We start from the raw sequence: 13,691 nt of genomic DNA, 5'->3' as shown, positions 1-13,691 counted from the left end.
ACTGTCAGTGTAGTACCACAGAGTTGATACGTTGCTCTGGGGTTGCTGTTTCCCATCTGTAGTACTTTACATTTGTCAATGTTAAACTTCATTTGCCACCTCTCAGCCCATCTGCTCAACCTTTCCAGATCCTGTTGCAGCAGCATAGTGTCAGTAGTGTCCTTGACAACCCTGCCAACCTTTGTATCGTCTGCAAACTTGGACATTAAGCCCGATATACCATCATCAATATCATTTATAAATACAGAAAACAATAATGGACCCAACACTGAGCCCTGAGGGACTCCACTAATAACATTAGTCCACGATGAGCAGTGTCCATTGATTACCACTCTCTCTGTCTTCTCCCCCTCAACCACCCCTTTATCCACAGCAGCAATTTGCCTCCAATGTCACACTGCTCCAATTTGTGTAGCAGTCTTCCATGTGCAACAGTATCAAAAGCCTTTCTAAGATCCAAGTATATAATATCAAAGTTATTCCCTGCATCCAGTTCTTTTGTGACTGCATCATAGTATCCAATCAAGTTGGTCAGGCAAGACTTCCCCTTTAACAAAACCATGCTGTGTCTGAGCTATAACTGAAGTCTTGTCTAAATGATCCTGCAGTGCTTCTTTAACCAGCGCCTCCATTAATTTTCCTGGAAGAGAAGTTAAGCTCACAGGTCTATAATTACTTGTGTCAGCCTTTGATCCTCCTTTGTGAATTGGGGTCACATTTGCACATTTCCAGTCTATGGGTACCTCCCCTGAGTCCAAGGAAGCTCTCATAATTATGGCTAAGGGTTTGCTTACTTCCTTTGCTGCCTCCTTTAATATAACTGGATAGATTCCATCCACCCCGGGTGCCTTTCTTGTGTTTATCTTCAACAGTTTCTCCTCCACTTTACTCCCAGTTATTTCAAGATTCTGTAGCTTACTGCTAGGGTTGAATACACCTCTGGCATTCCCCTTGCTGAATAATTCCTCATGTGTGAATGTCGATGCAAAATATTCATTTAGTTTGTTAGCTACCTGAGCAGGATCATCAACAGTTGACCCATCAATATCAAGTGGACCAATCTGATTCATCCCCTTCCTTCTAGAGTTTACATAAGTAAAGAACTCTTTGCTGTTTTTCTTTGCATCCCTTGCCAAGGATTTCTCGTAATCTGCCTTAGCCTGCCTAACCTCCTTTGTAACTTGGTTGCATATCAACTTGTATCTATCATAGGCTTCTGTGTCATGTGTTAATTTGTAAGTGTCCCATGCATTTTTCTTCTCTGCCATATGCCTCATTAGTTCATCTGACATCCATTTTGGCCTAAACCTTGAACAATATTTCTTAGTTGGTATGTAAAGCCTAGTAGCTTCCAAGATAAGTTCTTTGAATGCTTCCCATTTTGAATTTGCTGTTGGTAACATCATCAGTTGGTCCCACAGTATAGAATTTAAATACTGTCTCAGTCCATAGTAGTCGCCTTTACGGAAGCAATAACCCTTCCCTTTATCCCTAATGGTAGTTACCTCTTTGAGTAAATCCCACTTCAGTACACTGTGATCACTGCCACCTAGTGGTTCATTTATCTGCAGATTCGTAATGCATGAAGAATCACTGATGATAATCAAATCAAGAGTATTACTCCCTCTAGTTGCCTCCCAAACATGCTGATGTAGAAAACAATCATCCAATAAATCCACAAAAGCCCTGCTAGTGTGTGAGTGACCAGCCCCCAAATTCCAGTCAATATCCGGGAAATTAAAATCTCCCATTATAAGACTCTCTGATTTACTGGCCCACTCTATTTCCCTGTACAGTTCCTTATTATACTCATCAGAGTCATTAGGCCTATAGCACACTCCTACTCTCAATTTTGATCTCCCAATGCTTATATCACACCAAACTGACTCAACACTGCGCTGTCCAGCGATGTCGACTGGCTTCACTTCCTTGGTTTTTATGTTTCTTAACTAATAAGAATACCTTGAATACAAAGTATTCAAGGTATTCTTGTAAATAATGGCAGTAACCAGGGTTCCCCCCCCCCCAATGCCGACATAACATCTAATAATGTTGTGCCAAGGAAGCAAAAAAACAAAAAACAAATTTAAACATCTAATTGAATGTATGTACCTTAAATGAGTGTATGTATTGTTGTATGCCAGTGTCTGGCATTTCGCAGTCAGAGGGCAGGAAACAGAACATTTCCTACCCCCTGACTCCCATCCCTAGCCCCATGAAGGCAGCCAGGTTCTACTATCACGTTTGGGGTAAATCTTAAAAAACTCTTACTGGGGTTTCCAAAACTTGGAAACCTCAAAGGTTAATTGAGAACGGATGGGAACTAGTAGGAGAAGTATGGGATGGGGGTTAAGGGAAAAGAAGAGGAAGACTAAGACAGGAGATGTCCTCGGAAAAAGAAGAATCAGAAAGATATGGATAGTATAAGTACATTTATAAATAATTTCATTTAAGTAATGTGTATGTTTTCATGTCAATCGATGAAGCCAGTAGCCCAAAGAACAAAATTATAGTTATAATTCTAAGTTAAAACTTCAACATCCATGCAGACAGGGGGAGAACCCCAGGGCAACCACATGGAAAGAAATTTTAATTTTTGATTATCCACCAGATTCAGGGCCAATTAAGTAAAACTATTAGCACATGTACATTACTATTAAAGAATTTAAATATGCAACCAAAACAAACTGTATAAAGCATGATGAGAACAACCAAATTGGTGTCTCAAAATATACCAGGTCCATAGCATAAGGACCCACAAGAAATCAATAATATAGAGACGAAAAAATTATTTTACACTATGTATAACAACCCACCTCAATCAACAACATATTTAGGGAGGGTGGACCAAAACTATTATGTTCAAGTATATACAAAATATATCACAGTCAAAATAAATGTAAACTTAACCCAATGCAAAAACAAAACTGAGATAAACCAAACCAAAACATGGACTCAAGAGAACCATCTTGAGTCCCCCAAACAGATCAGGTCATATATACATAACTTCAATTAATCAACAAACACAAAAACAAAGATTTTTCTGTTAATGATTTTTTAAACTAAGATACACTCAGAACCCCCCACCAGGTCAGCATTAGGCAACCTAAATCTAGGCAGCCACAACAAAAAGCTGTCAATCAATTGACACCATAAGTAAAAAGTATAAAATTGAGACACAGTTCAATAAATATATGTAATAAGAGTCTCGTCCGAACAGGATTTGTTCGGATACACTACCGAACAAACGAATGGGTCCAAATTCAGCCCAAAATACCAAACAGTAATATTAGCATTAGAAAGGCACATGATGCAAGAAAGCAAGCTTATATAACATCAGCCAAACAAAAAAAAAAAAAAAAAAAAAAACCACCCCTTCTCATTTCACCCATTCACTCGCTCCAAATGTTTGTCCAGTTCTGCCTTGAATCTGTTTAAGCTATCAACTTCAACAACAGATGGAAGTTTGTTCCAGCAATCAACCACCCACTGGCTAAAGGCAAACTTCCGCACACCTATCCTACAACTGTCTTTCCTCAATTTTAATTTATGCCCTTGCAGGCATAAATCATTCTGAGCAAGAGGAAGAATCCCATCAGCACTGAGCATGCTCAAACCATTCAAGGCTTTATATCAGATCACTTCAATCAGATCACCTCGCAGGTGCCTAGTCTCCAGACACTGTAATCTTTTGATTCTGTCTGGATGATTTACCACGATGATGCTGCTGCTGCTGCCCTAAACACAGACCATAATCAAGTCACTATCGTCAACCAAAACTTCCAACCTACCGCTTATTGAAGATCCTTTTACTGAAGAGGAAGGGGCAATGGCCATCAACTAGATCAAGTATGGCAAGGCTCGTGGTCAGGACCTCATCAAGGGGGAATCTGTCAAACGTCTTTGGACTGTCACTCCTGCAATCCTCATTCAGCTTTTCAAAACCTGCCTGAAAGATGGCATATTTCCATTACTCTGCCAGATAGTGACTGGAAGGAGTCCAAGTAGTGTGTATGCAGGGGGCACTGTCAAAGCCACGTTATATCAAGGATCTGGGTATATTCTTACCATGTGTGTGCCATATCCAAAAATTTCATTACTTCATACAGCAGGTCTACCCCCACTTTTTCTTACTATTGAATACACCATGAATTGTCAAACTAATTTTTTTTTTTTTTTTTTTTTTTTTTTTTTATGAAAACCCCAAACACGAAAGGTATCAAAACCTATAGTACTTAGTACGGTGCATGGGTTGAAAGAGAAGTATGGGGAGAGGGGGATGCCGGAAACTTTGCTCTAGAGACTAAACATGGGTTTCACCATTTCAAGCCTCCAATAAGCAAAGTGGTGGTATTTCACCGGTTGATGAAAGTCATGCGAAAAGATCTAGACCTCCCAAACACATCCTAGTTAATTTCACAAATATACGTGGTCTCAATTCTAATCTCAATGATGCCCATTTCCACTTGCAGTCTGCCAAACCCCATGTACTTTTTCTGACAGTATCTGTTATCGGTTGATTCAACTACTGCTCATCTCAGTTATCGGTTGATTCAACTACTGCTCATCTCAGTTGCCCAAATTATTCGCTGTGTGATTCCTTTCACCTAAAAGGTGGTACTTGTGCATATGTCCATTCCGATATTCCCTGTCAGAGACTTGGTAATTTGGAATCTCCTCTCTTCGATCTTCTTTGGCTTAAAATCTCTCAACCTCATTGCATCAAATTCATCTGTTGTCTCTACCGTTCTCCCAACTCCACTAATCACTTGGAACTCTTTGACTTCCTCTCTTTGCAACTTGACTTTCTCCAGTCAAACTTTCCTAACAGTGGGGTAATTTTCCTTGGTGATTTTAATGTTCACAACTCCAGCTGGCTTCCGTTTTCTAGTCACACCGACCCAGCTGGTTGAGATGCTGAGGCTTCTGCAATTACTAATCACCTTGCACAGATTGTTCATTTACCTAAAAGAATACCGGACAATCCTAACCATACAGCCAACACGCTTGATCTTTTTCTCACAAACAACCCTTCTAAGTACACGGTCGAAGCGAGTGGTCCTTTAGGCACCTCAGATCACAACTTGGTGATTGTTTCTTCTCCAATGGAGCCTTTATCTCATGGCTATTCCCAACCTCATGTTGTTTGGCATTACAAGAATGTGAAATGGGATGACCTGCGAGATTTCTTTTCTTCTTTTTCTTGGTCGGATTAGTGTTTCAAAACTTCTGATGTCAACGTTTGCTCAGATCGTGTCAGTGAAATTATTCTTGTAGGAATGGAATCCTTCATTCCACACTCCACCTTAAAATCTCGTCCTTTATCTAAACCTTGGTTTTCCAATAAATGTGCTAAGGCTGTTCAAGAGAAGAACGTTGCATATCGTAATTGGCTTGTTTCCAATTCTTCAGTTTCATTTTCTGCCTACACCAAAGCTCGCAACAATTGTAAAGCAGTTATCAATCAGTCCAAACTAGATTTTGAACAGGCTAAGAGTAGAAAACTTGCTTCTTGCCCTAATGGTAGTCAAGCATTCTGGTCTCTTGCCAAAGCTATTGCCCATCGCAACTTTTGCCCATCTCTGCTCCCACCTCTGTCAAAACCAGATAGTTCTGTTGTCACTTCAGCCAAGGATAAAGCTAATCTGCAAGCATCCCATTTTTCTTCCAACTCCTGTATTAATGATCTTGGTAAAACACCTCCCACCATTCCCAAGACACTCCATTCAATGCCTCCTGTGGTCTTCCATTAAAAGGATGTCAAAAGGATTTTGACGAATCTTCATGCTAAAAAAGTTCCGGGTCCTGATGGTATTTCTCCACTTGTTCTCAAAACCTGTGCTCCTGAACTTACTTCCTGTTCTTTGCCGCCTTTTTCACTTTCTTATTCCAAAGGTGTTTTTCCTTCTGCTTGGAAATTTGCTCATGTCCAGCCAGTTCCTAAAAAGGGTGACAAATCCCTCCCATCCAATTATTGTCCCATTTCAATTACTTCTACTCTTTCTAAAGTAATGGAGAAATCAATTAACCGCCAACTCTTAAACTACCTAGAAACCTTCCGTCTGATCAACGATCACCAGTATGGATTCCGTCAGTGTCGATCCACTGGTGATATTCTGGCTTACGTTACCCCTTTATGGACAAATTCAATGGAAAAGTTCGGTGAAACACAAGTAGTTGCTCTTGACATCTCAAAATTCTTTCGATCGTGTTTGGCATAAAGGTCTTCTAAACAAGCTTCTATCTTATGGTTTGCCAACTGTTTTTTTGTAATTGGTTATCCAGTTTTCTCTCTGATCGCTCACTGAGAGTTATGGTAGATGGCTCTCTATCTTCTAACTTCTCCACTAATGCTGGTGTCTCCCAAGGTTCAGTTCTTCGCCCACTCTTTTCCTCTTGTATATTAATGACCTTTTCCATTGACTGGAAATCCTATCCATAGTTTTGCCGATGACAGCACATTGCATTCTAACTTGGCCTCTCTCCTCTCTTTCTTTGCAAGTGGGGGAGAGAGAGCCCGTCAGGCATTCCTTCTACCTTCCTGGCCCGGCTCCTCTCACCGGTGGATGGATGCTGAACGGCTCCTTCAATGGTGAGAGCTTCCCAGTAACTAATAGGGCAGTCAAACAATACAAACAACACACTACTCACACATAACCCACACTGACTGGCCTTGCAATGTTGTGAATATATCACAGAGTACTCAATGCAGATTTGTAGGGAACCACAGGAATCGCTTGACAAAAACACTGTCCACTATGTTCCAATGCATAAAGAAAGAGCCTCTCGTGGTGTAAAGTGCAAACACCATATATTGTCCATAACAGATAAAGTTGAACTTCTGAAAAAACTCGACAGCAGTGTGTCTGTGAGAAGTTTAACTCTGCTTAAGTGTAAATTCCAGCAATTTCTCTCAGTTCCTCTTATTTTAGTAATTTTCTTTTAGCCATTCCTTTTTAGATTTTTTTTTTTTTTTTTTTTTTTTTTTACAACACACTTGTACAAACTTGCAGAAAAACACAAAACAACATGATGGATAATACAGCTCGCTAACAAACTTGTTCTCGCAAAATCTCTAACAATACTGACAAACTTATTGCAACATTTGAGAGTTTATTTTATTGTAGCACTCTCTGTGCGTGCAATAAACTAATCACAAATGACCTTCATGTGTACGCAGTAATAGTGTCACATGTATGTGGTCATCACGGCTTCTCAAGAAATAAAGTAACCTACTGGGCCACGTCGGCCACATATGCGACATAAAAAAAAATACTTTTTTCTTTTTTTTTTTTTATATTTTAAGTGAAAAAATGACAACACTGACATTACAATGTTTTTAGAATTATTAATCAAATTATTTGCTAAATATTTTTGGCCCCTGGGGAATTTTTTTCTTAAACTAGCTTGGCAATCAACATGTTAAAATTAGGATGATGTGGTTAGCTGTTGAGTAAACTGTATGTGCTAAAATAACCACCGGTGATCTGGCAAACTCACTAATCCGGCACCCCACAGGTCCCAACACTGCTTGTTTGTTATTTGGTTTTTAGGAGCATTAGCAACTAAGGCCATATTGCTCTGGGAATATGCGGTGGTCATACCATGACCTCTCCGCATTCTCTGTATTTGGTAGTGACGGGCTCGAACCTCGGTCTAATCAAGAAGCGTGTGTGCTACGCACTGCTGCTCCTTCCCACCTGGCTACGGAAGTGGCCCCAACACTGCCGGATTAGTGACGGTTGACCTGTAGTAAGTTTAAATGCCTGGAGGAGAGCAGTGCAGTAAGAAAGAACTGAGTAAATGAGACAAATGCCAGCAGAATAATGAGCATATGTGTGTGAGTATGAAAGAGTGCAAACCACATATTGATTAAGATAAGTATTTAAGTATTTACTAACTGTTAGTCTCTAGCTACTTAATTTTAATTATTAGATATTTAGTATAAGTAAGTACACTACACACCATTGCATTCCCCCCGTGGTGTGAGAAAGAAGACAGATGTGTGGGGGGGGGGAATTATAACCTAACAGAAAATAAGAAAAAAGGCACAATAACAATATAAAATGTAAGAAAAAAAATTATAAAACCAGAATGAAAGCAGAGAGTGAATAAGGATTCTGAGTGGTTAAAATTGCCTGCTTCTACCCCCTCCACCAGATGGATGATGGGCAGACAGCCATAGTGGCTCCCTGCCTATCCAAGCAGACATCATGCCATTGCTAGTTAGCCGGCATGGTGTGGGAAGCTGACACTGGCCAACAGTGCTTGCTCCTTGGCCAGTGTGGGAAAGAGCACCAACAGATGTGCTCCAACATAGGCTCTTTCCCTATGATCCTTCATTCCTACCACCTGGGTTGGTTTTCTCTCACTTCTCCCCATCCCCCCCAACCTGGATGGTCCCCTCCCTCTTTGCCTGGTGGGTAAATCCACTGCCACCTGTCAACACCCACTCCCGGGGCAGGATGGGCATTTACCCCAGGGGAGACTTCTGTCCTCCCTTTCAACTAGGTGAGCACCTTTACTACTGCTCCTCTTTCTCTCTACCACTTTAACCCCTTTCCACTATCACCCTTCATTTTTTTTATTATTATTATTATTAGGCTTTCCCTGTCTGTAGCTTTGGCTACCACAAGGTTCACCCCACCAGTGCTTTTATACTCCCTACTGCCATGCCCGCCTCCTTGTGGCGCTGTACAGTAAACTAGTGGTTTTTGCATGAAAACACAACAGGCCCTCTAGGCTAAGAGGGCTTAACAGAGTTGGGGGAAACTGCCAGAGAACTTTATAATCAACACTATACACTATGTTCTAAACAATTCCACAACTAGGAGTCATAAATTCAAATTACAGGGCTTGATGTTTAGATTAGATTGTAGGAAGTTTTCTATCAGCCAGCAATTTATTGATAGATAGAACAAGTTGCCCTTGCAGGTCGTTGAGGCTGACAGTTTGAATAAATTCAAAGGTCAACTGGATACTTAACTGTGTGAGGAGGTAAGCAAATAATTTACATTTTCTTATTTACTTGGTTGGGATTTTTTTTTTTTTTTTTTTTGTCAGTGCAGTAAAAGCTTGTGGCTTCCTTGCACTATATGGTGAATACTATTACTTTTACTATAAAAAAGCTTGCAAAAAATACATTTCCCTACTACTGAGAAGCTACCCACTTCCCAGCACTCTACTGCAAGCTATCCACTTCTACAACATGAAATGGAAAATAAATTCCATCTGGTACTGTGGTAATGGGTACTCTAAACAAATTTAATGGATGAGCAAGTGAAGTGAGTAAGTTTTTTTGTTTTTTTTGTGATGCTGCATAAGCTTGCTTTTTTTAGATAATTTTACCTTTACTAATACTAACTAATTGTATTCAGTATTACATAAAATAAGTATGTAGACTTTAAAAAAATAAACAAAATAATACTGTTGTAAATGAAAATAAAATTATTCACCATTTCAAAATATGCCCCACTACATTTGCTATTTTTCAGATGCAGCAAAGCAAATAGATCAATACAATCATCTTACTTAAGTCCCAATATCAAGTGTCTTTAAAAATATAATTATTTCCACACTGGACGCAGACCTGCATATGCATTCTAAAAGGTCACAGCCCTCAGGGCTACTTGACTTTCTTTTAAATATTTCTTGAATGAAAGCACACGTGAGTATTTTTTTATAAGTTAAAAAAAAAAAAAAAAAAAGAATAGGTTTCACTGCACAAATGTTGAAAAAGAATTTTTTGTATTGGTTCTGAGTAATTTTACAAGAGAAATTCAATTAAATCAACAATCTTGCACAATTATGACAACAGTGTCAATGTTGAGTTAATTGGACCTCTTTTGTAATACACCATTTACTTAGTAATTACTTAAAACCAATAAATGAAGAATTTTGCTACCTTGTATGAGTAAATACAGGTGGATAAAAGTTGCAGTGTCGACACATTTTACAATCGATAAGCCCAAAGCTACAAAAACATTCATTAAACAGTAAACATGTTTAATGAATTGTTACCTCAGGCTATTGCTCCACATGCAAATCATGAAACTGAGTAATTCACTGCTTATTATCAACAAGTCACTAATCTTCTTCACAAATGATAATTAGACAATCCAAATTTCTCAATGTCATAGGAGCATGGTAAAAAACTTATCTGAGGTGAACTCTCCATGCTGCAGTAATGGATAACTAATCCAAGAACTACATTTGTCAATTTTTATGTGATTTGCTGATTTGTCAATTTTCCTAAATGCAGCCAAAAAATGGATGATGTCAGATAATGGATTACAGTCGTAGTTTTGATTTCAGTCATAGTTACTGTCACATCATAACAATATTACATTAATAAAGTAATTATATTTCATTAATTCTGAAGACAATTTAAAGTCATAGTGATCCAGACAAAAATGACAGAAGATCAGAAATTCCTTCATTTGAACTCAGTGCAAATTAGAATTTCTTTTTTCAAAAATTAAATTTTATATCAGTTTACATTTATTGATGATGAATCTATGGTAATTGCAAAATCCTATTATGCACATCAAAACAGACTACCTTTTATTATTTGACTTAATATGGTGTACATATTTATCAAAAAAGCCAGCTCTTTTTTAACGTATTTTTTCCGGCTGGATTTTGAATCTGTACTGCAATTCAACTATAAAATAAAACAGGATAGTACAACGGTATTATGTGACCTTTGTATGCTATTCATACTATCTTATATAAAGAAAGATTAAGTTGCGATATAATACATTGAGAATATAGCGTGAGTGTCCTATACCTCCAAATACCAGTGCTATTTTCAGAATACATAACATATTACATGTACTTACAGCTCATCTACATAAAAATTATCAAAAATAGTAGATCAAAAAATTTTTTAAATTATCCATGCATAAATATACAGACCTTTTCAAAATATACCACTGTGTATTCTCTATCACCATCAACAATTCGGGGAAATTCGATCATCAAGAACATGAAGTTAGAATTTCTCTTTTCTTGCTCATTAATCAGTTCTATTTCACGAAAAGTCAAACGATCGAGCCAATCAATTTTCACCATGCGTCCATTCCTATGTTTTTTACTTAACTGGGGGGGGGGGGGGGAAAGAGTATTAAATAAAACCATTTTAAATAAATTTATATAATACATTACTGATACAATAATAATAAATTATCAACAACAGTTATTGCAAGTTAACAACAATCATCCTTGCAAAGTAAAATACAAAGAGCCAAAAACACATCAAGTATAGCAATGAGGAGAAAAGAATTACATAAAGAAATATGCAGAAGTTCAACCTGTTGGGGCACATACAAAGTTTTAAAACAGTTGGGTACGTAGGTAATGCTTATAGCATGACCAATTCCACAGACTATCTATAAATAAGATATTACATGCATGACACAAGTGGACCTAATTTCGGCGAAGTCCGGTCAGTTTGTGACAGCCAAATTCTCTGCTTGCACCTTCACAATGGTGCAAACAGAGAAACTGGTATAAGCCTCATGTGCAGGTCCAGAAATATGGCACCTAGCATATTGGAATTCCTACATGTGGTGCACCTACACAAAACAGAGGAATGCTGCCCATGTTACCAGGCAATACTAGGTGGTAGCTGACTCATCGAATGGTGCAACGCCACCACTTTGCTTAATGGAGGCTTGAAGTGGTGGAACCCCGTGTTTAGTCTCCAGAGCAAAGCTCCAGCAAAGCCCCCATCTTTACTATCATGCAGCATGATTGATGTTTTTTGAGGTTATGATGGACAGCTGGCAAGTTCCAATCTTCCTTACATTTCAAGGGTACAGCTCCAAAACAGTGTTTGCAAGCCAGTCCTGCTAGATAGTCCACTGGATCGAACCTCTGTAATTCTCTAGAAGGTTTCCAGATCAGCTAGTGTATAATCTCATTGCTTCTACTGAACCAGACATTGACTGGAGGGAGTCCAAATAGTGTGTTTGCAGATTTCATTTCATTTCTTATGGAACAAAAACGACAAGGTTATAGTGCGCCACGACAAGCGTATGCAGGGGACATTGTGAGACCATTCAAGGAGCTGGGTATGCTATATCCAAAAATTTCATAACTTCATAAAGCATGTGCTCCCCACCTTTTTCTTACTACTGAATACATCATGAATTGTTAAATTAATAGAAAAACTTATATACAAAAAATCTAAACCTCCCAAACACTTCCTTATTCATTTTACAAATATACGTGATCTCAGTTCTAATCTCAATGATGTCCATTTCCACTTGAAGTCTGCCAAATCCCATGTACTTTTCTGAACAGAATCCCAGTTCCCAACAACCACTGCTCATCTCATTGTCCTAACTATTCCTGTATAATTCATTTCACTTCAAACATGTTAATTGTGCATATGTACTCTCTGATATTCCCTGTCAGAGATGTCTTAATTTGGAATCTCTCCTTTTTGATCTCCTCTGGCTTAAAATCTCTCTACCACATTCTGTTAAATTCATCTGCTGCTACTATCATTCTCTCAGCTCCTAATCACTTGGAAATCTTTGACTTTCTCTCTTAAAACTTGGTTTCTGAAGTCCAACTTTCCTAACAGAGAGATAATTTTAATTTGTGATTTTAATGTTCACAACTCCAGCTGGCTTCCATTTTCTAGTCATATGGACCCAATCTCAGCATTACTTTTCTTCCAAACAGCTGTTCACTCAATAAACTTCCACCTACTCTTGTGAGGATATCAACCCTTTTGCCTATAGTAATAATATATATAGATTTCTGTAAGGTAAACAAGTTGCAGATTTCTATTGGGCTGATTTTAATTAAGTTTGGGATGGGTTTGACAAATCTTTCTACAAGACCTGAGTATTACCAAAATTATCTGGGCACTCTGAAATTTGAGAAAAATGAATCATTATCCATATGTCAGGAATAGACATAAAAGCAACTGCATTCGTGCTAGAATGCAAGCAGATAAAACAATTGATGGTTCAAGGCTTTGAGCTTAGTAACTTTCAACAGGAAGTCATCATAGGGATACTGTATTGGTAATCAATCTGTTCACTCTATTGCAGCAAAACTGCAACACCCCAAATCAGCAGTGGCTTACATAACCACCAAACAGAAATGCCATGTGCTATTACAGCTGAAAAACATTTGAAAGGCTGCAGATATTGACAGAAAGAGACTAATTAATAACTCATCTCATGAATGCTCAGAGGAATGGTACATATATCCTGTCAATCTTCATCAAATACTGTCAAGCAGGAATTCTGGAAGACCACTAGAACTGATGTCAGTACAAAGAAGATACTTAGTGGGCTGTACAACAGACTTTAAGGAAGATGCTGCAACACACAAAACCAAGAATAGGATTTCCAACCCGATCAGTGTTTTTGCATTCCACAATACCCATGAATGTTATTTACCAGAGTGTATTGTACCAACTAAGAATTTTGGTGGAGGTGCTATCATTGTTACTTGGTGAACAATTCCACTCTTCCTACACTTGTGGAAGAAGCATAAGGAGGCCACTTTTCTGTTTCCCCATAACAATGCATACTCTATATGCCTGTAGGTGGCCTGCTTTGAAGACATGGGTAGCCGGCACAGAGGTCTGACCCTAGCTCCACTGAACACTTTTTGAAATGAATTGAAACATCAGCTTTGGACCAAGCCAACATGCCTGCAATCAGTAG

General features: G+C 38.5%; 1 protein-coding gene across 4 annotated transcripts in view; it reads right to left on the bottom strand.

Moving 5' to 3' along the window:
- The window catches only part of Pi3K59F (phosphatidylinositol 3-kinase 59F), a 349,960-nt gene that overhangs the window by 282,948 nt on the left and 53,321 nt on the right, over window positions 1-13,691 (bottom strand). For all 4 annotated transcript variants that reach the window (XR_016547875.1, XM_090388562.1, XM_090388556.1 and 1 more), the window contains exon 5: window positions 10,918-11,100. Coding sequence is in view for 3 of the 4 variants with exons in the window: in XM_090388562.1 (XP_090244688.1) it covers window positions 10,918-11,100 (183 nt within the window). In the remaining variant the exon portion in view is untranslated. The remainder of the gene's footprint in view (window positions 1-10,917; window positions 11,101-13,691) is intronic.

Source organism: Mastigoproctus giganteus, chromosome 2, assembly GCF_048544385.1.
Source record: "Mastigoproctus giganteus isolate SK-2022 chromosome 2, ASM4854438v1, whole genome shotgun sequence".
In the NCBI taxonomy this organism is placed as follows: Eukaryota; Metazoa; Arthropoda; class Arachnida; order Uropygi; family Thelyphonidae; genus Mastigoproctus; species Mastigoproctus giganteus.
This window is presented reverse-complemented; position numbering and strand designations above follow the sequence as displayed.